Here is a 24,522-nt window from a genome sequence, read left to right on the forward strand (position 1 = left end):
AGAGAGAGAGAGAGAGAGAGAGAGAGAGAGTGGCACATACTATATTTTGGCCTGTAGGAGGGAAGATTACTCAAAATACCTCCTTTGTGAATAGAAAACAAGTTTTAAGCATCCTCGAGCAAAAGATCTTAATTTTTTTGATAACTCTTGTCAGAGTGTAAATGCTAAGATAATAATATTTTAGGATGCTAATTACATATTCTAGTAGTAAATACGTTCCATCAAAATGTTAAGTAAAATAGTAAAATATGCCGAACCGCAATAGAACCTAGACAAATGGCAACTATCCAATACAAATACTTTTAAGTAGTACTATATTGTTTTCTTGAAAGAATGCCTCAGGCTGCATACTTTTTATAGCGAGTAATAAAGGTACTTTGAAAGTCTCAGTTGTTGCATACTTTCAGATGCACAATATCGCACTTACAATCGCGAAACCCACTGTCTTTTATAAATCAGAAATGCGCGAAACTTAAAAATACCAACGGATTTGCTTTCTAGTAGCTTCAACCTGCCCCCCAACATAAAAAATTATTAGGACAATATTAAACTTAAATACTTATCGAATATAAATATATGTATGTATAGGACGAAAATTAGCAATGTATGTCATTTACCGGCGAGTCCAGTCGACGCCGCAGCGGCAGCGGCAGCAGCAGCATCGCTGGATCTAAACGCTGTCTCCTCCCCAATTTGAGTGCGCGCGCGACCGACAGCGCTTACTTGATGATAATCAACCGTCACTGTCGGCTGTTCTGGCGCTTGCGGTTGATAGTGTGATTGTTGTTGGTGGAAATGCTGTTGCTGCTGCTGCTGCTGTAGCTGGCGATGATGATTTGCGGGGGTGTATTGCCGTGATTGCATTGCTTGCATACCTTCTGTTTTTTGTTGTGAGTAGTAATTTGCATTCGATTGCATAGCGTTAGCAGCAGTTTGTTGGAAACCAATTGGTGGCGATGACGATGTGCCGTAATAATGTAACGGAGACGAGCGCATAGTAGAGGCCGAATTGTTAAGCTGATTTTGCGCTGGTGGCTGTTGTAGGGCTTCATTGACATGGTTATTACCCTTTGTACTGATTGTGTTACTAACACCACCCCTACTGTCTGCTAAGCCAGCAGCAGCGCTTAACGTTGGCGACAGCACAGTGGGTGTCGTGGGTGCCGATTGTGTGCCGTTTGCGGCTGTGTTTGTGTTTGTGCCGCGTTGCGAAAGTTTAGGTATTTGAAATTTGCTGTTAAGTCCCTTCATGAAGCCCTCCATATTGGCTGCCATTGCAGGTGAGGCAAACTGTAATATTTTCAACATATCCGCCTGATGATCCATGCGCGTCACTTGCTGTGTGACGGTTGGTGTTGTGCTACTATAAGCGCCGCTGGCAGACTTTTTCATCGATTTTCGTGAAGACCCACTGGTGCTGCCAACCAAATCCCCAAATGAATTTGTGCTAAAACTCTTTGTCAAACCGCTACCACCAACCACTGCGGTGCTGGACGATTTTGTTGATAAGCTGCCTGAAGAATTGGACTTCTGGAATGGATGTTTAGTGGTGGTGGCACTTTTCTTGAAAGGCGACTTTGCTGCCAACAACTTTTTTGAGGCCGGGCCGCTATTGACGCCTGGTTTGAGGCCAGTGTGTTGTTTCTTGCCAGTTGCATTTGTAGCGCTAGTGACGCTGCTTGATTTGGCACCCTTCGTTGCGGCTGTTTCAGAAGAAGACGTAGTAGTGCTGCTGCCTGCTGAAATGCCACCACCCAGACTGCTATTGCAACCGCTGTTGTTAGTGTTGCTACTACTGCCACCTATGCTAGATTTGCCACCACCGCTGCTTGTCTTGTTGATAGTGAGCTTTAAGCCCTCTTGACTCGTCTTCACCATATATTCAGAAGAACTGGATTGCTGCAGTGTTGACTCGGCCTGTTCTTCGCAAACTTTGGACTCACTGCTGCCAATGGCCAGCGGCGAGTGTGGCGCCACTGCCGGGACCGCTTGTGTTGCTGTTGTTGGTTCGACTGATGTCATTGACACCATCGAACTAACCTGACAAAAGAATTTCGTATCATAGAGGGTGTGTGTGTGTGTGGGTAATTACGCGTCGATAGCGTGAAAGGAACGTGAAGTGCGCGTGCGCGTGTGTAAGAACGTAAATGTGAGAAAAAAGAAGAGCAGAGAAAGTGGAAAGAAATTAGATAGAAAATTGGAAAAAGTTTTGGGAAGTGGAAGTGCGAAAACTGTTAGTAAATGTTAATAGAGTACTTGGAATTTTTAATTTAATTTTTTTAAAGAAAAATTCTGTGTTTTATTTACCATATTTTTTATGTATTACTGTTTTTTGTAATATTTAAAAATTCTTTCTCATTCATATTATTACATATTTTATATTAAAATAAAAACAAACAAATTTTTTAGGTTATATTACCTTTGTTAGTTTCAATATTTGCTATTTTTTAGTTTATATACCTTCTTTGTAGTTTATATTGTTTTTATTTAATTTTACTTTTTTTTTGCCAACGAATCATTGTTGATGTTGTTGTAACAGCACACGAATTCCCCAAAGAGTTTTTGGAGAGTGTGATTGTCGTGTCGAATCATCAAAGCTGCCGCTACGGCAAGGTTATGTCCGGTGACTAAAACATTCCTCCACACTGACTTTTGGGAACCGTCACCCACCCTGCGACCACCTGCATATCGCATATTGGCGCTCCGTATTTCTCAAAACTACATACTTAGTTGGTCTTTGATGCAACCGGGTCCGTACCCTCGGGACGCCCCAACTGGTATCATCGTGATCATTCGTCCGAGATGCATATTCCGTCATTTAAGATGCATATTCCGTTTTTTCCCATTTTGTTTAGGTGCTTCTTGAAGTACGGGATAAACGGTAAAACTTGGAAGCATTGTATAGTTTTCGACGATTTTGGTCGTTTACTTATTTCATTACGACAGTAGACAATGCCACTAATGTCGGGTCGTACAATTTAGCCTAAATTACGACTTACGCAATGAGGCTGAATATACATCTGTGGTCATAAGCAATAATCGCCTACGTTTTAAATATTTGAATTGTAATGTTATCCTTATGGGGATAGCAAAATATTTTCGCCTATAACTTTTTAAGTAGTCTAGCTGGCGAGACGAGGATTTCACATACGCATGGAATAGTGGTTGAAGAATACGATAGCATATACAACTCCATTCTTTCTTAAGTCGACTTAAGCGGTTATTGCTTGTGACCATAGATATTGCTATCTAAAGGTGAAAAGGTTCCATATTTCCTTTTTATCAAAGTTTAGTTCTAGATACACAATGACAGATAATGCGAAACTACATCGATTTTTTGTCTTTTCACCTTTAGGTAATGATATATGTACATATGTATATATTCCGACGAATTGATGACCTCCTCCTTTTTTTGAAGTCGGCTAAAAACAATGGAGCCCTACCTGTGTTTGATACTCTTTTTATAATATTTTTTGCTTCTCCTATAAAATACTAAATTTGTTGGTTAGGGCGTTTGTAAATTAAGGTAACGATATGTAACTTAAATTAATATTGTACGATACGGTGACCATATTCATGACAGCTGAATAAGAGACAAATAATAATTTGCCAATTTTTTCCACAAAAGCCAGAGTATTGGAAAATCTTTTTCCATGATCCTAAATTTATTAGCCCTGTAACGGTATCTTTATTTAGCATATATTTTTCGATCTTTTATGAAAGCAGCACATAAATAAATAAATATAATAATAAATAAATATTCAGTTGCAACATCACACATTTCTAGAATATTTTTCCATTGTGCTCGGGATTTTCGCCCCGTAAAATTTTTTACAAAAGCATTCCTAGGCAGGGAAATATGTGATAAAAAAAATATCCAACTACTTTTGAAACAAAAGTGGCATTCAACGGATTATTTACAGAGTCGGATTTCGGCCAGGCACAATGCAGTGATAGCATCCGGAACAAGCTGAATTGCAAAACGTACCTTCGAAGGGTTCCTTTTCCCTTCCATCTTTCGAGAATTTCTTTACTTTTACAACATTCTCATAGTAGCCTTCTTATATGGAGTTTCTCATGTTGAAGATATAATCCCCCATACAATGAGCAAACATTTTTTNCAACATTCTCATAGTAGCCTTCTTATATGGAGTTTCTCATGTTGAAGATACAATCCCCCATAAAATGAGCAAACATTTTTTTATTGCCGTAGTTTCGCCTAATGAAGATATTCTCCTTTTACAAAATTTGAAAATTGACTCCACGCCACGGCTCAATGGAAAGGTAATAGTACCCGAGAAAAAAAAACAAGCCGCGTGCAATTTCTTGTTGGTTTTTGAATCCATATACGCAAACAAAGTTTAAAGATTTAGAGTAAAATTTAAACAAAACTGACAATTTAAAGACAAAATTAGCGACAAAAGTAAAATCAGCTGCTCTACTGCTGCTACCTTTTCAATCTGCTTTGCTCCACACAGAATATTCAACGTGAAATACATTGAAAAAAACCTTTGAAAAGCTAAATACTACTGCAATTTCATTTAGATATTTCAACAACAGTCATTAACGTCTAATCCCTATTCATACCCACAAATACCCAGTTTTCCTACGCAAAATTATAACTTCAGAAACCATCCACATATGTGTTCCTCGATTCGAATCATAAGCGCCCAGATTTAAAAAAGAAACTGGTTCTTAGGCACGTCATTTTAAGGCGCCAAAATACCGAATACGGGACAAATACGGGACATTAAAAGAAATGTACTTGGCGTCCCGTATGAAATAAATAAATTACCAAAATACAGGACGGATGGTCACCGTACCTATGGGTGATAGGCTTTAAGTTTCATTTTATTTAAAAATTAGCATTTGTAACCGACTTCCAAAAAAGGAGGAGGTTATCAGTTCGTCGGAAGATTTTTTTTTATGTATGTCCGCATAACTTTGGACCGCGTCAACCGATTTCGATAATTCTCTTTGCATCGGAAGGATAGTGTCTCAGAGGTAGTCCCATACTAATCTGGTTTAGATCCGATCATTGGATCATGAAATATATATATATATTTTTTTAAGTCGTTTTTTTGCTAAAAATTACTTGTTTACTTTTATTGTTTTATTTAATTTCTTTAATCTTTTATTTTTAAGTTTTTTATTTTCTAAATTTTATTTTTTTTTTAATATTTTTTCGTTTTATTTATTTTTTTCTAATTTTTTTATTATTTCTTTAATTATTTAGTTGTTTTATTCTTTCTCTAATTGTTAAATTTTTCACTTATTAGTTTAATTTTATTTTTATTTGTAACTAAATTTTCTATTTTAAATTTTTATTTGTGTACTTTTGTTGATCTACTTATTTTTAGTTTTTATAGTTTTATTTAGTTTCTTATTTTTTATTTGCGTTTTTATGATTTTTTACGTTTTTCAATAGTTCCATTTTTTTCTTGTTATTTTATTTTTTTTTACGCNTAAATTTTCTATTTTAAATTTTTATTTGTGTACTTTTGTTGATCTACTTATTTTTAGTTTTTTATAGTTTTATTTAGTTTCTTATTTTTTATTTGCGTTTTTATGATTTTTTACGTTTTTTAATAGTTCCATTTTTTTCTTGTTATTTTATTTTTTTTACGTCTAATTTTTACTATTAATCAGTTTTTCTATTAGCATGCACCCTTTTCGAAGATAAAAATTGCAAAATAAAAATAAAAAGCAAATATGAAATTAAAATAAAAAACAAGCGTATTTTTATTTTTTTATTTATTGAAAAAATTTAATTTTAACACTTTTCAAAAGCGAACATACACACTGAAATATTAAAAATCCACATTTCAAAAATCCGACAAATCATTAAAATTTAAATTATGCAAAGCAAAAAGTTGAACAAAGATAGTTTGAATACTATTATGAAAACGTATTTGTATGGCCTTACCTAGGAAATTCTGTACAGAAAAGCTTCTATATTTCAGTAAAGGCATACAAGCCCAAATTATCACCAAGCCAATTATTTTTACAGATTAGGCAAAAAATATGATTATGAATATCTTAAATTTCCAATTTCGTACAATTTCGTATCAGAAAAACTTTGTAATGAAAGCTTTAACTGTTTAGTTTTTAACCACTCCATTCAAAAGTATATCAGTATGCTCAATTTTACAAACAATACTTGCACTACTTTTCCAGCTGATGTGTTAATTTCAAGCAATTTTTTTTTTATTAAAAAAACGTCCAACCCATTACCGAAAATTGTAATACAAACTTAACTTATTCGCGATTTAAACAAACTAATAAAAATTTGCAAGTTGGATCTACTGAAAGTTATATGAACTTACCGCGCCACCGACTACTTTGCGCATAGCTGCCGCCTGAGATGCTGCCGTATTAATATCCATGCTGCTCCCCGTCCCATTACCGCCCATCAACGGGCCGACACCACCGCCAACACCAACACCACTGCTGCCACTCACATTGCCAGTCATATTCGAAACTCCGCCATAGACACCGGAGGCGGCATTCATGCCCGTTGGAGCAGATAAATGATTCATTGTCTTCATCTGTTGCATCCCCACCACGCCCACGCCAACGCCCATAGCAGACTTCACTGCATTTGCGGCCGCTACACCTGCCGCAGCTGCCGCTGAAAGTCCTACTGCAGAGCCAACTAAGCTACTGCCGCTGCCACAACCGCTTTTGTCACCTTTCGGACTTAGACTGGTTGCAGTGGCACTTTTTAGTGTGGACATACTTGGCTTGCCTGATGAACCATGCTTCGGTGAGTGTGTGCCGAATGGTGACTTCGGGCTATTCGATGCGGTATTTGTGTGCTTCGGACTGCTATAGACGGGCGAATGTTTCGGGCTGGGGCGTGTGGAGAGCAAGGCAGCATTGCCGGCAGCTACCAGGGTGGCAGCTGCACTGCCACTACCTAACATGCCACCGCCACTGCCACCTTTGGGTGAAGAGGAAGGCGATGAAAATTTACGCGCCACTACTGTTGCGGTGGCGTCGCTAGTGGCAGCCGGTGAGTTTTGTCGCGAATACACTTTTTCTGGCGGTCCCATCGGCGAATCGTCACGCTTCTTTTTGCGCTTCTTCTCCTTTTGCGAATCGGTGGGGGATGGTCCATCCAATTGGCGTTTGTTGGTGGCGATCGCCGACATTCCGGTGCTTGAGGTTAAGCCGCTAGCGCAAACTACGGAGGTACCGCTGTTGGATTTCTTATCTTTTCCAGCAATGCTGTTGCTGCCAACAGCATTTATGGGCGTTATAGTAATGGTGGATGAGGTGTTAACGGCGGATTGGGGTATAGTTGGAGCGCTAGAGAGTGTTGCAGTACCGCCACTGCCATTCCCGCCATTTGCAGCACTCCCTTGTGTCGTTAAAGGTATGATTTCAATGCCTACTGCGCGTTTTACGTCGACACCCTGCTGCTGTTGCTGTGCGCCTCTACTATTACTATCCGGCGAAATCGGTGTTATGCTAACGCAGTTCTTTAGGTTCGTCGTCTTATCCATCCAAATGTTCTTGTACTTATCTGCGATTTCTATCTCAGATTGCTTACCGGCACCTATTTGGTCATGCAACGTTGCTTGTTGTTGATGTTGCAGCTGCAACTGAGATTGCTGCAAGTGGTGTAAGCCGCCCAAAGAGCTGCTCTCCACAGCATGCAGCGCTAAGCTATTTTGCATTTGACTCTTTGGGCTGTCATGAAAATCCTCTTGCTTTACTTCAGTTTTATATTGCAGAAAGCCTGCAACGCCAGCAGCATTGCTACAAGCTGCGCCACCACCACCACCACTTAATGGTGTCGATGCAGAAGCCATAGTAGGCATTTGCTGCTGCCTCGTATTAGGTTCCATTTTCACGGCATTACCGCCCCGCACTCCACTAACACCGCCCGAGTCGCTGTGTCCTACAACCATACTAAAATTTCCATAACCACCAGCGGCTGTACCACCGCAAGCGCCCGTGCCACCCAAACCGCCTATTCCACCCCCGACGCCACCGCCCATGCTGCGTTGAAACATTTTCATCGTTTCTTGATCCCAGAACTTTAGTAGCGCACGTATAGTCACCGGTATGGACAAGCACTTTTCCACAATCTTCGTGAGTTTCAATGACAGCAAGTCGTAGTTGTTAGTGAGTGAGTATATTGTACACTTTACATCGCCATCGCGCAAATCGAACTCAACGGTAGCCATAGATTCCTCGTAAGGGTGTTGTAGCGAGACGCTAATCTGCTGGAAGGAGATTGCATTCACCTCGAGTATTGTAGTGGATTCCATGTCTGAAGGGGAAAAATATCAAATTATTTTCAACAACTATTTAGCAAAAGTTCACGAAAAGCTCACCATTTCCCATTTTTGACTGTGTACGCACACAACTAGCCAGAAGCGTATAGAAGAGGGCTTGCCGTTTGAGAAAATCTAAGATTTTTGGTACTTGCATGGGCTCGGTATAGGGAATGGATGAAACTAAAGTAGCCTGCGAAAACAAATCGAGGGGTTAAAATAAGGTGAAGCATATGAAAGTCTTCCAAGAATTAAAAATATTTTGACTCTATGCGCCCAAACTGTAAAATGCAATACCCACCTGCAATTGTTTGTTTTCAGTGAAGAAATAGCAGTGTGTCTGATCAGGCAAATTCACAAACAATCCCTTCTGCGAATTTTTCAGCTGTTGCTCGGAGGCCGTCTGTACCACCAAATTCATAATGGGTAAAATAACAATTTCCTTTTTGTTGGGCGATTCAATGCCACTGGTGGTATCTGAAGCAACACCCAACGGGATCCCTAGTGCTCTCAAAGAAGCATGACATACTGGTAGTGGTTTATTTAGCCGCAGCACAAATGTTGCAGGGAAAAGCATTGAGTTTTGTTGTGTCAGTGGCGCATATATAGGTACTTCGAGACCAGTCTGTGGATCGTTTGTAACGCTCACAATTGGCAATATTTGTAACTTATTCGCTGACGAGGCCTCCAAATTCACTGTCACACTTAGGCCGACATCTTTGCCTGTAATCAATTCAGTGGTGAGCTGTTGTACTGATTTAGACTCCAGCGATATGAGATCGTAAGGTGAGACGAAATATATGAGTTTCATGGGATGACCACCACGCCTCTTCAACACCAAACCCACTGAGGATGCCTTGACCAGATGCTGTGAGTCTTTTGTGAAGTTTTGCATTTGAAAAAGATTATACAAATCTGTTTCCATCGCTTGCAATGCAACAAAGGCCTTTGTTTTGACTTTTGGTTCCGCATTCAATTGATAGATCGAGGACAGACCCTCCAGTTGCACCGTAAAATCAGCAAAGTCACCACGATTTAAACAGTTCACTAACTCACTGCACGACTGCTGCTCAATTTTACACTCATGATGCACTTTCACATCGGTGAGTGCGCCATTCGTATCTAACATGATTTCCAAAAAGAACATATCAGTCGAAATAAATAATCCTGAAGTGTCTTCCATGAATTTAAGCCCCAACTGTCGTGATAAGCTTTCGAGGCGTTCAACTAGACCCTGTCTTGATGTTACTTTAATGCAATGCTGCATGCTATCGAGACATTTTTGCAAATTAGCCTTTTCCACAGCGTCGAGGGCATATCGTTTTTCTAGCATGGACATACGCATGGCTTTTGATAATTCAGCAAATGATTTGTGTTGATTGGATCGCGAACGTATACGCTCCATAAGCAGTTCTCGCTGCCATTGCTTATTTTTCTCAGCTGCACTGGGCGCAGAGCTGAGCAACTGAGCAGCTGTAGTGGCTAAAAAATTATTTAAACATAAATTCATTAAATTATAGATACCTATAAATAAGTATACAAAAGTAGGATAGATTGGAAATACACGATTTGAATCCGTGAAGGAATTTTTAATTCGGCAAAATCATCTCTAAATTATATTTCAATAACTAATTACTATTCTAATATGAATAAATGCTTTGTAGGTATGGAATGAAAGAAAAGCTACTCAAGTAAGTTGATAAAAGTTTACTTGGTTAGGACAGCGGCTTAGGAGAAAAACATCGACGTCCCGGAAGACAGATACTTATGTAGCTACAAATTATTGCGAAGGAGGGAAAGATGCCGGAATGATTAATATTCATCATTATTTGATACTGTCCGAAAGATGTTCTCATCTGCACTCTTTTACTGGAAATGCAGCTAAATCGAAAGGAAAGCAAAATCTAAGTAGCGAATTCTGTGGACATATGACGGACAACTTAAGTCTGTCTTTCACGGACAAACAAAATTGCAACAAAAGCATGTTTTCGTTTAAATAAAATTGATTGCTCTGACGGTAAGGCCATAATCTATCGTCGTAATGAATCTCATGAGCGTAAACTTTATTTTAAAACCAAATTTTCTTTTTTTTTGGTCACTAATTTATTAATAAATTCGGTTTGAAATATGTACTTTTTTGTGAATTTATTTATTTATTTATTCAGTAGGATTTCTTTGCAAAAATACTGTGGATCGCCTAGACGGAGTTGAACGGATGAGGGTATTCCGAGTTGTTGTTGTTGTTGTAGCGGCTACAACAACCCCGCCCAGATCGGTTGGTATCTCAGTCGTTGTCGTCAAGTTCCACTAACGGCAACCCTAGGAAGCGTGCAGCTTCTGCGGGGTTTGCCCATAAGGACAAGGTCGTTAGGGATGTCGGGTTTGCCGGGCATGCGAAGAGATGTTTCGAGTCATGTGGGGTCTCTCCGCATGCCGGACATTCATTAGGCACATCCTCATTCAGCCTACTCAGGTAGGAGTTTAACCTGCTGCAGTAGCCGGAGCGAAGTTGTGCAAGTGTGGTGCGCGTCTCCCGAGGCAGATGAAGCTCCGTCTCGTCAATGTCCGGGGGTGGTGTGCCTAGAACGGCATTCACAGGTCTAGAGTCTACATAACTCGAGACTGAGTCCCTGTGAATGCCGTTCAAGGCCTGTCTGTAGGCTGTCGGGTCCAGAGGTTGCTTAATGAACCTCTGGACTTCGTCCGTTAGTTCATATAGATGCCTCCTGACGTGCCTAGGCGAGGGCTCCTCTGCAAGCAGCTGTCTGCACGGGTGGCCACTTCTGTGGGTCCCGATCAGGAACTGCTTGCAGAGCATTATATTGTGCTCCTTTACCGGGAGCATTTGCGCCTCGCCGTGCAGGTGGTGTTCAGGCGTCATCAGGAGGCATCCCGTCGCTGTCCTCAGTGCGGTGTTTTGTGCGGTCTGTAGCTTCGTCCACTGCGTCCTACTAGTCCCAGGCGACCACACTGGCGCTGCGTAGTTCAAAACCGGCCGGCCTATTGCCTTGTATGTTGCCAGCAACGTTTCTTTGTCTTTGCCCCAAGTACTGCCGGCTAGCGACTTGAGGACCTTGTTGCGGCTCTGTACTTTATTGACAATAGCGGTTGAGTGCGCAGAGAAGGAGAGCAGGCTGTCGAATGTTACTCCGAGTATTTTGGGGTTATTCACCGTCGGAATTGGTGTGTCATCGACGTGAATCCCCAGCGGTAGCCTGACCTCCTTCGTCCAGGTTGTGAACAGGGTCGCGGAGGATTTCGTAGGGGAGAGGGCTAGACACTTTGCAGTGAAGAAGCGAGAAAGTTCGGAGAGATAGCCGTTTACTTTCAAACACAGGTCATCAATTCCATTCCCAGTCGCCATGATCGAGCAATCGTCGGCATAGGAGACAATCGAGACTCCCTCTGGTGGTTGAGGGAGCTTTGAAATATAAAAGTTAAACAGTAGCGGGGAAAGGACACCACCCTGAGGAACCCCCTGTTTTATTTTTCGCTGCTTACTCGTTTTGTCTCTAAACATTACCGACGAATGTCGACCACTCAGATAATTTGCCGACCACCGTTTGAGCCTCTGTGGGAGAGAGGAGGCCTCTATATCTTCTAGTAGCGTGGAATGGCAGACGGTGTCAAACGCCTTTGACAAGTCCAACGCTACTAGAATCGTTCTCTCACAGGGACGGTTACGGTTAAGGCCACGAGTTATCTGAGTGTTTATGGCGTTAAGTGCTGTTGTTGTACTGTGCACTTTACGGAAACCATGCTGATGCTTCGCTGGGGTCAGGTGGTTTGTGAAGTACGGGAGTAGCAAGGCCTCGAGTGTCTTCGCTACCGGGGAAAGGAGTGTAATCGGACGATACGAATCTCCTTTGTTGGCAGGTTTCCCCGGTTTGAGCAGTGGGACCACTCTCCCCACCTTCCAGATGTCTGGGATGATGAGAGTGGCCATTGACAAGTTGAGGACCTCCGTTAGGTACGCTACCCCCGCAGGACCCAAATTTTTCAGCATCAGCATGCATATTCCGTCGGGACCCATGGCTTTGGAGGCTTTCGCCTTCCCGATGGCCACCTGAACTTCACCGCAAGTGAAAGCAAGGGGGGCACAAGTTGTTGGCAGTTTGTGCAGCCTTCTGGTCACTCGACGCTTGGCTTTGTCCACCGGAGGATGCAGTATGAACTGCCGGCTAAAATAGCTCGCGCATCGCTCCGGGTCCGACGAAGCATGGTCGCCGAAGGAAATTTCGACTCTGTCGTCGTGCTTCGTCGGATTAGACAATGACCTCACGGTTGACCAAAGCTTGCTCACACCAGAGGTGAAATTACAAGTCTTCAGATGCTCCTCCCACTTCTTCCGCTTATGTACGTTTACAAGTTGCCGAATCTCCGCGTTGAGATCCCTGATACGGGGATCTCCGGGATCGGCCTGACGAAGGCTATCACGCTCATCGGCTAGAACAGCCGCTTCGGCAGGGAAGTTTGGACGTGGGTCCGATATACATCCTGCCGGTATGAAGCGAGCTGCAGCAGCAGTGATAGCCCTGCGGAACTTACGTTCACCGAGATGGACGTCGGTTGGTGTGGGGAGCGATGCGAAGGTGTTTTCGGTAAACTCCGCGTAACCTTTCCAATCAGCTTTAGAAAAGTTGATATAGGTCCGGTGTTTGGCGGAGGCAAAGTCGGTTGGTTTATCAATCGAGATGACTATGGGTAGATGGTCTGATGCTAGAGTCAGCATAGGTCGCCACGTTATGCTGTTTATCAGACCAGCGCTGACTATTGTGATGTCTGGCGAGCTACTGCAGTTACCCATAATCCTGGTGGGTGCGTCGTCGTTCATTGTGCAGAATGTCGAATCGTCTATCTGCTCAGCCAAGTCTGTTCCCCTACGATCGTTTGACAGGCTTGAGTGCCAAAGATCGTGGTGCGCATTAAAGTCACCTACTACCATACGGTTTTCACCTCTGAGGAGCGCACCTATATCAGGGTGATATCCTGCCGGGCAGCAGGTGACAGGGGGTATGTATATGTTAAATATTTCGAGCTCGACATCGCCTGACCGGATAGCGATGCCCTGACATTCTAGGGTGGTATCCCTGCGGTCGATGTCTGCTTCGATAAGACGATACTGCACGGTGTGGTGCGTGATGAACGCTAAGCCACCACCATTATCTCGCTCGCGATCTCGACGGTGCACGTTGTACCCGGCGCAATTCAACAAAGTTGAATTGCTGTGCAACTTCGTCTCTTGGACCGCAGCTATTAATATACCATGCCGACACATGAAGACGGTTATCTCCTCAATCTTGCTCTGTAGCCCGTTACAGTTGAATTGAAGGAGCTTCATGTGGTTCGGGAGACGTGTCGTGATGTGGGGTGTAAGTGAAGTGTATGTTCTTGCCGCCGTTGGCTGTGTGTGCTGCTGAGGTGATTGCCGCCCTGTGGTGGTGGTGGGGGGCGTCGCAATTGAAGTCTGCGACCGAGCAGCGCAACACGGGCCCTCGAAGTTCCCCGTCCAATCTCGCGTGGTACGCAGACCTGAACATGCCCTAAAGTGGCACCAGCCAAGGCAGGTGTTGCACTTGACTGATGTCACATTACGGAATATCCTGGTCTGACATACCGTGCAGATTGTAGGGGGAACCAGGAGTTGTTGGCGGCGGCGTGTGGGTGGTGGTGCGGTTGTGTGAGTTATGTGGTCTGTGGTGGCTGTGGTACGGTCTGTGGTGTTATTATGTTGTTGTGTTGTGGCGACTGTGTGTGGTTGCTGTGTGAGTGTGTGGGGCTGCACGGGCGGACTATGGTTTGCCGTGGAGGCTGCTCTGTTTGAGCAACAGGGGGCCACGTACGACGTGGTCCACTGTCTGTGTGTCCGTAGTCCCGAGCAGACCCTGAGGTGACTCCACCCCTCGCAGGCATTACACTTGACTGAGGTGGAGTTGTGGTGTAATCGTCTTCGGCATACACAGCAGGTGTATATTTCTGGCCCAGGGTTTGACTCGATGCCAGCCCTGAGTAGGAGAATGCGTAGTGAATGTTGCCCTATGGACGGACAACTTCTGAGATACTTCGCCGACCTAAACGGGGTTAGATCGCCGAAACAACAGCCCTTGGTCGGGTGAAACCCGAGTCATTCCGGTACGTAGAACCGGCTGTCGTGGGAATGGGTATTCCGAGTCTACAATTTCTGTGCTAAATGCTAATTTTACGCCATTCAAATGGTTCCCAAGGTCTGAGGAAGGGGTGAAGGAGTCAGGTATGATGCATTACAAAGTTTGAACTGTGCTCTTGCTAGTGGGTGGAGTATCAAGAGCCACGCCTCCAACTAAAGATTACCAAAATATATTCCAAATATCTACCAACAATCATATTGCATTGCTAGTTATTAAGCTTGTAATAAAATTAACATGTGAAATAAAAAAGGAATAGAATTTTACACTCACTCGTTGTTGCAACCGCAGGCTTTCCAATGGCGGAACTCATTTTAGTTTACAAGTCGTATAGTAGCATGCAGCAAAGCCGGTGAGCGTAGCAGCGCTATATGCGTTTCGACGGGCAGCCAATTGTGGTCGCAACAGCGCTCTTCAGATGCAAAAAACTTTTCGAGATTGCCTGCTTTAACTTGCTATTGTGGACTTGCAACTTCTTGTAGTTTACAAATCCATATTGAAATTTCTTTGCAAAAGAAATTTGCTTTATGCGTTTTTGTATAGTTTACACAGTAAAAACTTTTTTTTACCACAGCACAAATTTCTTTTCCGTGGTTTCTGTTTTAACACTTTTATAAAGATGTAGCCCATTTATCGATTTTTACAAAATCTTTAGTTTATCGAGCAAAGAAATTTGTCATCGTCGAACATGTATATCAACGCGAACAAGGCGAATTAATACAAGGTGGTCAAGGCGAATTTATACAAGGTGGTGTTGATGGCGAATTTAGATTTTCGCCGCGGTACTTATTAATGTCAAAATAATGTGTTTGTTGTAAACAAGGCGAATTCATATTACAACAAACACACTAAGTACCACGGCGAAAATCTCAATTCGCCATCAACACCACCTTGCATAAATTCGCCATGAGGTGGTTCATGGCAAATTAGATTTTCGCCTTGAAGGCGAATTTATATTACAAGAAACACATCATTTTGACATTCATAAGGACTGCGGGAAAATCTAAATTCGCCAGTAACACCACCAAGGCGAATTTATACAATTTATTTATATATGAATTCGCCATGTTTACAACAAACACATCATTTAGACATTAGGAAGTACCGCGGCGAAAATCTAAATTCGCCATCAACATCACCTTGTACAAATTCGCCTTGAACACCACCTTGTATAAATTCTGGTTGGGGCGACAAAAAACGTTGAAGAGAAAGTGAGCGATGATAGAAATAAAGGAAATAAGATCGGTCGGTGATATGAGAAGTTTTGTTTGGCAAACTGAGTACAACTGTTTTTGCAGAAAACTCAGAGAGAGCGAGTTTGGCGACTCCCACAGCAAACTAATTTTGTGTGGTCAAACTGCCGCAAATTCGGTGTTGTCATATACAAAAATTTTAGATTATTATTGTTATACACAAAAATTGCCGTGATACCGAAAGCCAGAGAACTGAATTAATGCTGTAGGAGGTTCAAAGATAGTGGCGCAGTTAATTGCCTATACGATATCATAAAAATATATTAATTGTGCGCGTTAAGTACATTTGAAATTTTCATTTAGTGTTGGCAATAGCCATGAAAACCATAATTAACGTGCAACCCTGTGCCAAACTCGACATAAACATCTCCGAGCAAACTAAGCAGCCGCCATTTAATTTGGCAAACAAAAGTTTGTCTGCATAACACCGACCTAACAAAAAAGACGGCCTCGACTCTTTTCGCCGCGCACATTTTCAAAGTAACGAGTGTTCCGTTTTTATAAATTTACCTTTGCTATTACGAGGTTGTTGTTTTTGTTTCCAATGCAATGTTCGCAAACCGCCCCCCAAAAGACGAACATGCACACCAAGCATGAGCTTGCCCGCGCACATTGTCGTCGTGTTTGCCCAGGATAAATCATTGCGTATGTAGGGCCTTTAATTTGTCTGGGGTGTATCGTTTCTTTCCCATGCTCCTATGTTCAAAGTATCACCTTGTACTTCCGGTAGTGCAGGAATTCAGCGGATGACACTTGAAAACAAAAACAAAACAGACGTCAGAAGTGTTTCGTTTCGGGGGTGAAGTTTTTATATACGACTGATTGCGAATTTTTCTTGGGGTATCAAAATTTCGACGGCTTTAGGGGATTTAATTCCAAACCAAATAGTGAAATAATTCGAAATGTCCTCATTAATTTTGCTGCGCAATGGCCAGTTAGCAAGTAAGTTGCAATGGAGTATACTAAAAGTATTATGACAGGAGTATGTATAAAACTTATGTAACTTACGTTTAGCTCTGAAATATTTCCAATAATTTGGTATGATTATGCAGAGTTCCTTATTTCTATTTCAGAGCAACAGGGCAGTGCCGCATTGAGTGTATTTTGCGTGCGCCACTCGTCGAGCTCTTCCGATGCGCCCCGCCCACTGAAGTCAACCAATCTCGGCACGATGCGTCGCGGTACCGGCGGACGCAGCAGTTTCAATGGTATTGTTGCAACCGTATTCGGATGTACAGGTTTTGTGGGGCGCTATGTTTGCAATAAACTGGGCAAAACTGGCACCCAAATGATTCTTCCCTATCGTGCTGATTTCGGTGAGGCTATTCGTCTAAAGGTATGCGGCGATTTGGGCCAAGTGCTATTCCAGTTTTTCGATTTAAGAGACGAAAAGGCTATACGCAATGCTGTGAAGTACTCTAACGTTGTCATCAATTTAATCGGTCGCGAATTCGAGACGAAGAACTTCAAGTTCAACGATGTGCATGTAGAAGGTGCTCGCCGTATTGCTAGGTATGCAAAAAACTAAATTATGGTATAGGTTTGGTTCATATACAAATATTTATTCGTATCTCTTTTACAGAATCAGCAAAGAAGCTGGCGTTGAACGGTTGATTCACTTGTCTGCACTGAATGCTAGTCCCGAACCCATGAGCTTTGTTCTCGAGGGTGGGAGTAATTTTTTGAAGAGTAAATACTGGGGTGAATGCGCGGTACGCGATGAATTCCCTGATGCAACCATTATCAGACCAGCAGATATCTATGGTTCTGAGGATCGTTTCCTCCGCTATTATGCTCACATTTGGCGTCGTCAATTCCGCGCGATGCCACTATGGTTCGCCGGAGAGCGTACTGTAAAACAACCGGTTTATGTGTCGGATGTAGCGCAAGCCATTATCAATTGCGCTAAGGATCCAGATACCGCCGGTCAAGTTTACCAAGCTGTAGGGTAAGTGTCATAAAATATTATATCAAATTTTTTAACAATCTAATTTTTACAGCCCCAAGCGCTATCAGCTGAGTGAATTGGTCGACTGGTTCCATCGCGTTATGCGCAAGGACGAAAAATGGTGGGGCTATCATCGCTATGACATGCGTTGGGACCCTACTTTCCTTCTCAAAGCCAAATTCACAGAACTTATCTGTCCAGGCCAACCCATAGGCGAAGTACATGTGGAGCGTATTGAACGCGAATGTGTTACCGATGTTGTGCGTTCGGACATACCATGTCTGGAGGATTTAGGTGTACAACTAACTGCCATGGAGGATCAAGTACCATGGGAATTGCGGCCATATCGTGCAGCGCAATATTATGATGCCGAATTGGGAGAATGGGAGGAACCATCACCACCTAAACCAATAGCGCATCGTGATGAATTGCGTATGTTTGCATAAAAATACGGCCAAGGCAACAACGCTGACAACGAGAAAAGTTATGAAAGTTATAGGCAAGGTAAATCAAACGATAGTTGGTGGCGTTGGTGGCCAGGCAGTGATTTGAATAAGAAACATTTACAAATACGCGAATTACTATTCGTTGTACTTGTTGTGCGTTCTCTGTGGTACGGAGTAACATCTAGTGAAATATGGTCGATTATGAATGATTTTGGTGTAGTAACTGATGAAACTTTGAAAGGCAAATAAAATAAATAAATTGCAAAATTACGCATTTTCTAAAAATCGATAGATGTTATTCATGTATATTTTTTTTACATGTTTGGATGGATGGCCCTCTATAAGTTTAAATATTTCCCACGTTTGCTTGTACTTTGCTTAAATTTTCCTGAACCGATTCTATCCTAAGAGTCTCGTAGACAATTGATGAGTTTATTATCATTAAATAATATAACATCATTTCTGTCTGTTTCATTCCTTCTTGACACCCTCGTGTAAAATTGACTGCTCGTCCCTTCTTGGGTTGATAGATTTCAAACGCTCCAATTAACAGGACTTTCGAAATATTTAGATCTTGTTGGAATCATAATCAATTAATTGCAATCCATTGCAGAGCTACTTTCTGTGTAATCATTTAAGATAACGTTTATTGTATCTACTCTTTAAGTACATTGCACTGTGTAATTGTAATATTTCATAATGTCTGTACCATATTCGACTTAAGCCATCAAAATGAATTAATTTACTATTTAATATTTTACTGGATTCATTCGGTAAATTATAGATACGTATGTATTAATGGGCCATATGAATAAAAAATAAGCAATTGCTTCTTCTTAAATATCAGACATTTTACTCGATTTATTCAAACAAAATTGAAGTAAACGGTATGAAATTTTAAGAAAAAGCAATTGCTTAGTTATTCATACGGCCCAATATTTATTTATAAATGTTTCTTTTTTGTTAATAATTTTTTATCGTAATATCGATATCTTAATGCATTGCTGTGAACACTGCCACCATGCAGCGGCCAGCAGCTGTCATATCCAATCGGAAGTTGCCATATCCCCGCTTATTAGAATTCAATTAGCACACACCTGAGCAGCTGATCAAAGCTTCATCGACAGAGTTATCGATTCTTTTGTTTGATCAACAGGAAATTTTCTGAAGTCTGCTCGCCTCGAAATATATGCTATTAAAAACAGGTTTAAAAGCCGGTTAAAATAAGAAAAGTTAATAAATTTACATATATTTACGTGCGTGTGTGTATGGCAACTCCTGCGTTTCGTATTGCTGCAAATAGAACCCGGAAAAAAGACGAGGAAACAGAAGTGTTTTCCTCATCGTGAGCCTTTCGTTTCGGTTGGCATTTGTATACATCGTTGTTCGGTTCGTTGCCCGTATGCCTTGTGAAATTTCTGGATGTTTTAATTGAAAGAAGAAGTTAAATATACATGTGTACATATATTGTGGAAAATAGCCGGTGCATAGTGTAATTTCTTTGGCTTGTGAAAATTCTATAAAAAATAGCGCGAGTGCGCGAAACTACTAAATATTTATTTACTTTGTACGTGTGTATAGTGCGCGAAATGCAAAAACTTGCAATTTAAATCACCACTCTTGGATTATTAAATGATTTGATTTTGTTCTAGCAACGTATATCATATGTACATATATCGCGTGTAGCGATTTTTCAGAGTTTTCAAGTGTATCGTTTAAGATTCTTCTATAAAACAAGTAAAAGTGTCACGCCCATTGAAGCAGCCCATATTGGCATCAATATTTAAGTACAACAGCAATACCGAAACGTCCAGGAAAAATCGAAATCCTACGAAGAGTAGTATAGCGAGGAATAGTGGAAAAACGCCCAAGAACAGGTGCAACCAAAGAAGATATAAGTTGTGAGAGCTTCGAAGCTGCCTCTAGCTTATGTATGTATAAAATTGTTGTACAAAAGCAAAAACAAGCAGACTATCCCTGTGAAAATATTGGACCAGAGAGAAGCAATTGCACTCATTTCTGATTCAAAAATACCAACACGTATACAAGCTGCAGTGAGCGCAAGAGTCTTTCGCTATTCTTAGATTTTTGCAATCGTGTGAGCCCAGTAAAATTTCCGTTGCACCCAAAGCAAATTGCAAAATAATTGTTTTATCGCGATTTCTGTGTGTTACAACATTCACACTTCCATCTATAGGTACTCGTAACACCGCTTAGTGGGTAAATAGTTGTTGAGCCGCGCTCACATAAGTTTACCGGGTGTTCGATTATTGCGCAAATACACCAGCGACTACAACAGTGGTTGCCTTTTTCAGCATATACCAGAAGTTTATGCTCTCCACCGCAACGGCGGCGTCAAAGGTGTACAGCCGAAGGAGTCGTTACAGTTACAGCAGCAGCAGCAGCTGAAGACAGGAGAAATCCAGCTACGCTTCAGAATGCTATTTGCAGCTTGCACCACAGCAGCGCCCAAAACGCTGCAGCATACTGCGCATGCCGCCAAAAACTTGGGGCAGCAGCAGTTGACGACGCTGCAACAGCTGAAGGATCAGCATGCGTTGTCCTTATCACCGTCGTCATCGTCGCCATCATCATCATCAGCACCGTCATCGGGTTTGCCAACACCGTTGCAAATGTCACCTCAACATCATCAAGGGGCAGCAACGGGAAATGCAGTTGCTGCAGCAGCGGTAGCAGTGGCAGCGGCTGCGCGTGCAAACGACGAGGCAAAAGGTGAGTAAAGGCGGAAGAATTAAACAGGGAACCAGCAACATTTATTAAATTTAAAATACGTATATGTTACTGCCAATGTATACAATTAACAAACGATTCTAAAGAAATTATCTAAGGTATATATATACTATATACGTACTACGTACAATATTATATATTTACATATCCACAAAATATGAACACTGAAAAGCGTTGCTGAACGAAAGTGACAATGGCCTTTCATTTGCAAATGTTTTGCTTTTTTATCTTTGGTACTCATCACTGGACTAAAAACTTGATTTTATAATATACATACGAGTATGCCTTATTTATTATTGCTTTTTTTTGCGTTGGCTTGCCGGCAATGCTTGAGTACGCTTCAACCATTATGCAATCAGAGAATCGCATATGTACTTGTAGTATAGGAATGTGGTCGCACACGGTATTAACACTGCCAGTCTCAAAAGAAACACTAATTTTGAAAAATACCATAGGCAGCTGTTTTTTAAATATTTAAAACAGTGCAATAACGACAAGTTAAGGGGGATCGAGCATTAGAATAAAGAAAGAATATCGAACTTGAATGGTTCTCGAAATATGTTCAGCGGAGGTGTGTAGTTCAACGTTTGTCTGAAGATTCACAGCAAAATTGCCTGCCGGGAATACTTTTAATTGCACATATGTATGTATTAGGGATGTTGCAAATGTAATATAAATGGTTGAATATAAATGGTATTTCTATTTAAAAATACTTAATAAAAGAGAAAAACATACTTTTCGCCTCCTTTTGTGGCGCGTGTTAACCTTTAACAGACTGCTAATTACACCAATTTATTTTAAAACCCCTTGGCTATTGTGCGATCGCCAATGCCAAAAAAATATAAAGTTGATTCATCTACCGTAGGGAGCACACCTCGTTCATTTTTTTCGCAAAATTCTTAGATACTATCTACACACCTATCTCTCAAGGAAAACCAAGTTAGTATAGAAAAACGCGCAAGAAATGAAAAAAGAAATTTATTCTTCTACAATTTCCTAAACCAATATGCAGCTTTAAAGAAATTTCGTACGTTTAATACTACACTTTGCTAAACTATTTTTTCCTCTTGCTTGCTATTGATTGGGCCGTATGAATAAAATATAAATAATTGCTTTTTGTTAACATTTCAGACCTTATACTCAATTTATTCAAATAAATATAAGTAAATGGTCTAAAATCACAAGAAATGGCAATTATTTAACTCTTATGCATACGCGCCATTATTTCAAGTAACAAAAATAATGTGTGTATGTATTTATACTTCTAAAGATATATCACCAGAAAATACTGAAAATATGCTCTTAAAAATACATTTGTGCAAGTTTTATGTACAGTATGTAATAAATAAATAACCTTTTTAAAGTTTCATAAATTGCACTTTATTTACATAAAATTAAAAAAGAACTCAAAAATTTTTAATCGACTAAAAAAAGGAGGTTATTAATTCGTCAGAATATTTTTTCTTTCTTTACTTATGCTCCAGATGCTCACGATATTCACGATTTGCAGGTTTTTTTACAGGAAAGCGTTCCAGGTGCCAAAAAACCTCTCAGTCAGATGTTGCAGGTTGCAGGTTTTAGTCCGAAGTTTTTCTTCCTGCAAGTTCATGAAAAGTGTCAAACGATAGGCAAAAACAGAACGGCGGGAAAGCAAAGAACCTTACATTTGTTTAAAAAATATTTAAGTAGTTGCAGGAAAAGTGGTTTTTCGCGTTCCAAGTAACATTTACAGTTTCGCTCTCGCTTTTCCCTTTCAAGAGAGTAATTTTGTTATTTGACAGTTACAGGTTTTTACACGAAGTTTACTTTTACGTATGCTACCGCATAATTTTGGACCACGTGAACGGATTTCCATAACTTTTTTTTTATCGGAAAGATGGTACCTCAAGGGTCGTCCCTTAACTTGGTTTAGATCTGATCATTGGATCATGAAAAAATTAACGGTACTTCTAAATTTGTATATGAGAATTGAAGTTGGCTGAGCTTTTTGCTTAAAAATTACTCGTTTAATACAAAGTTCTATAAACACAAGATGCGCTCATCTTTCAAAAGTAATAACAAATGTTAAAAAAGAGTTTTAATATTCATTTTCCCCGATTTTTGGTTTCTGATTTTTGATGGAGATGGTGATTTTTCACTATTACCTACTTTTTTTTAATATTTCGAATACCGAAAAAATCAACTGAACTTTTTTAACTTTAACATAAAAAGCAGTCGATTTTTATATATACATATGTAACTAGTTTTGTAGACAAGGGGTACCTTTCACATGTACTTTAGAAATGCAGCCTTTCCAAAAACCATTTCGATTGATACCCGTATTGCAGTGCATAATTCATTTAACTTAATTGAATTTAACTTTTTAGCATGCGGCAACATAGAGCATATCGATGTCACACTACCATAAACAACTTTATTTTGTATACATGATTTAATTTAGACTAAATACATAAATACATGAGTAATCGAAGTTAATTATTGTAGCCGGTGCAACCTTCTTTAAAATATTTTGGAAAGTGAGCTTTCTTAAATCTCTTTCGTTTGACACCCATATTGTAATAACTCTTTTATCTAATCAAGTTAATGGAATCTAGTTATTCAAACAGGTGGCAACCCTTTCAAGAAGTTTTTTTTTGTGATTAGCTTTCTTAAACCCTTTGCCTTTGATAACCGTATTGCGATATTTGAATAATGCCATTAATTTAATTTAATTTTTAGCATTTGAAAACTCTCTTTAAACCTAGCTATGTATAAAAGTCCTCCACGAGACGAATACGTGGATATGCATCCTTCTAGAATCGGACCGCGACAGTATAGAGTATATCGACTTCAAACTTTAAGCAGCTGCTCTTTTATATACAGGTGTGGAAAAATAAATAGGGACACGACATTTTAACAAATTTTTGCTATTTTTATTTTATTTATTTAATATTTTTTTTTTTTTTTATAAAAGTATAGCTCATTATCTAACAAAAACCATATAAATTCATTTTTCAAATTTTGTGCAAAAATTATAAAAATTCTGCAAAATTGCATCTAAATTTTCAACTTTTTAACCCGATTTTTTTTAGAATTTTGTTGTTGTTTAGTTGTCATGGCAACAGTACCTTTTTTATAAAAATCACCAATATTTTTGCCAGTTTCACAGCGATCCAGTAGCGCATTTCAAGGTCACTGAGTACCCTGTATTGGTTGCGGTAGACAACTGAATGTTGCTATAGATATTACAAATATAAAAAGTAAAAAAGTCTAAGTTCGGGCGGAGCCGAACATTAAATACCCGGCGCAAGTATTAAGTATATGTTTTTCACCTTTCCGAAAGCTACCGCTACATGGTAAACCGAGGTGTATCCATTTTGAGTAAATTAGCGTCCTTAAATTTCGAAATATTGAAGTTTCAAGCATATCTGAAATTTACTGTTATATGAAAAGCGGCCGTAATTTTAGTTCGATTTCAATAAGTTTCAACGTTTTGCTTCTATGTGGCAAGTACAATAACCACACCGAGTTTGGTACAAATTGGTAGAACGGTTACCGAGATACATATATGTGATCATAAGTGGGCGGTGCCACGCCCATTTTTCAAAATTGTATCCTAAACGTATTTCTTGGTAACGAATTGTTGCAAGCATCAATTTTGAATAAATTAGCTTCAATAATTACTGATTTATCGAA

At 40.4% G+C, this 24,522-nt stretch overlaps 2 protein-coding genes and 1 pseudogene across 2 annotated transcripts; 2 read left to right on the forward strand and 1 right to left on the reverse strand.

Moving 5' to 3' along the window:
• Positions 1-446: 446 nt before the first annotated feature.
• Positions 447-15,106, reverse strand: MED1 (Mediator complex subunit 1). The gene is made up of 5 exons (XM_017626604.1): positions 14,723-15,106; positions 8,587-9,767; positions 8,346-8,478; positions 6,327-8,281; positions 447-2,040 (listed from the first exon to the last, which is right to left on the reverse strand). Exons 1-5 carry the CDS (start codon positions 14,760-14,762, stop codon positions 610-612), a joined length of 4,740 nt encoding a protein of 1,579 aa, XP_017482093.1. The 5' UTR covers positions 14,763-15,106; the 3' UTR covers positions 447-609.
• Positions 15,107-16,443: 1,337 nt separating this feature from the next.
• On the forward strand, positions 16,444-18,383 carry ND-39 (NADH:ubiquinone oxidoreductase subunit 39). Its single transcript, XM_017626605.1, has 4 exons — positions 16,444-16,644; positions 16,776-17,214; positions 17,285-17,650; positions 17,703-18,383. Exons 1-4 carry the CDS (start codon positions 16,605-16,607, stop codon positions 18,094-18,096), a joined length of 1,239 nt encoding a protein of 412 aa, XP_017482094.1. The 5' UTR covers positions 16,444-16,604; the 3' UTR covers positions 18,097-18,383.
• A 1,993-nt stretch (positions 18,384-20,376) lies between these two features.
• LOC108371105 (uncharacterized) overlaps positions 20,377-24,522 on the forward strand; it is a 25,147-nt pseudogene continuing 21,001 nt past the window's right edge.

This window comes from Rhagoletis zephyria, unplaced genomic scaffold (assembly GCF_001687245.7).
Source record: "Rhagoletis zephyria isolate East Lansing unplaced genomic scaffold, Rhagoletis_zephyria_1.1 Rzeph_scaffold_04706, whole genome shotgun sequence".
Classification (NCBI taxonomy): domain Eukaryota; kingdom Metazoa; phylum Arthropoda; class Insecta; order Diptera; family Tephritidae; genus Rhagoletis; species Rhagoletis zephyria.

Excerpts from the sequence above, each read along its gene's own strand:
- MED1 (XM_017626604.1), bottom strand. The coding sequence starts at position 14,762 with ATGAGTTCCGCCATTGGAAAGCCTGCGGTTGCAACAACGA. Across the intron at positions 8,282-8,345 it reads ACAGTCAAAAATGGGAAATG|ACATGGAATCCACTACAATA; the intron begins GTGAGCTTTTCG and ends TTTCCCCTTCAG. Across the intron at positions 2,041-6,326 it reads GCAAAGTAGTCGGTGGCGCG|GTTAGTTCGATGGTGTCAAT; the intron begins GTAAGTTCATAT and ends TTCTTTTGTCAG.
- ND-39 (XM_017626605.1), top strand. The coding sequence starts at position 16,605 with ATGTCCTCATTAATTTTGCTGCGCAATGGCCAGTTAGCAA. Across the intron at positions 17,215-17,284 it reads GGTGCTCGCCGTATTGCTAG|AATCAGCAAAGAAGCTGGCG; the intron begins GTATGCAAAAAA and ends TCTCTTTTACAG. Across the intron at positions 17,651-17,702 it reads CAAGTTTACCAAGCTGTAGG|CCCCAAGCGCTATCAGCTGA; the intron begins GTAAGTGTCATA and ends TAATTTTTACAG.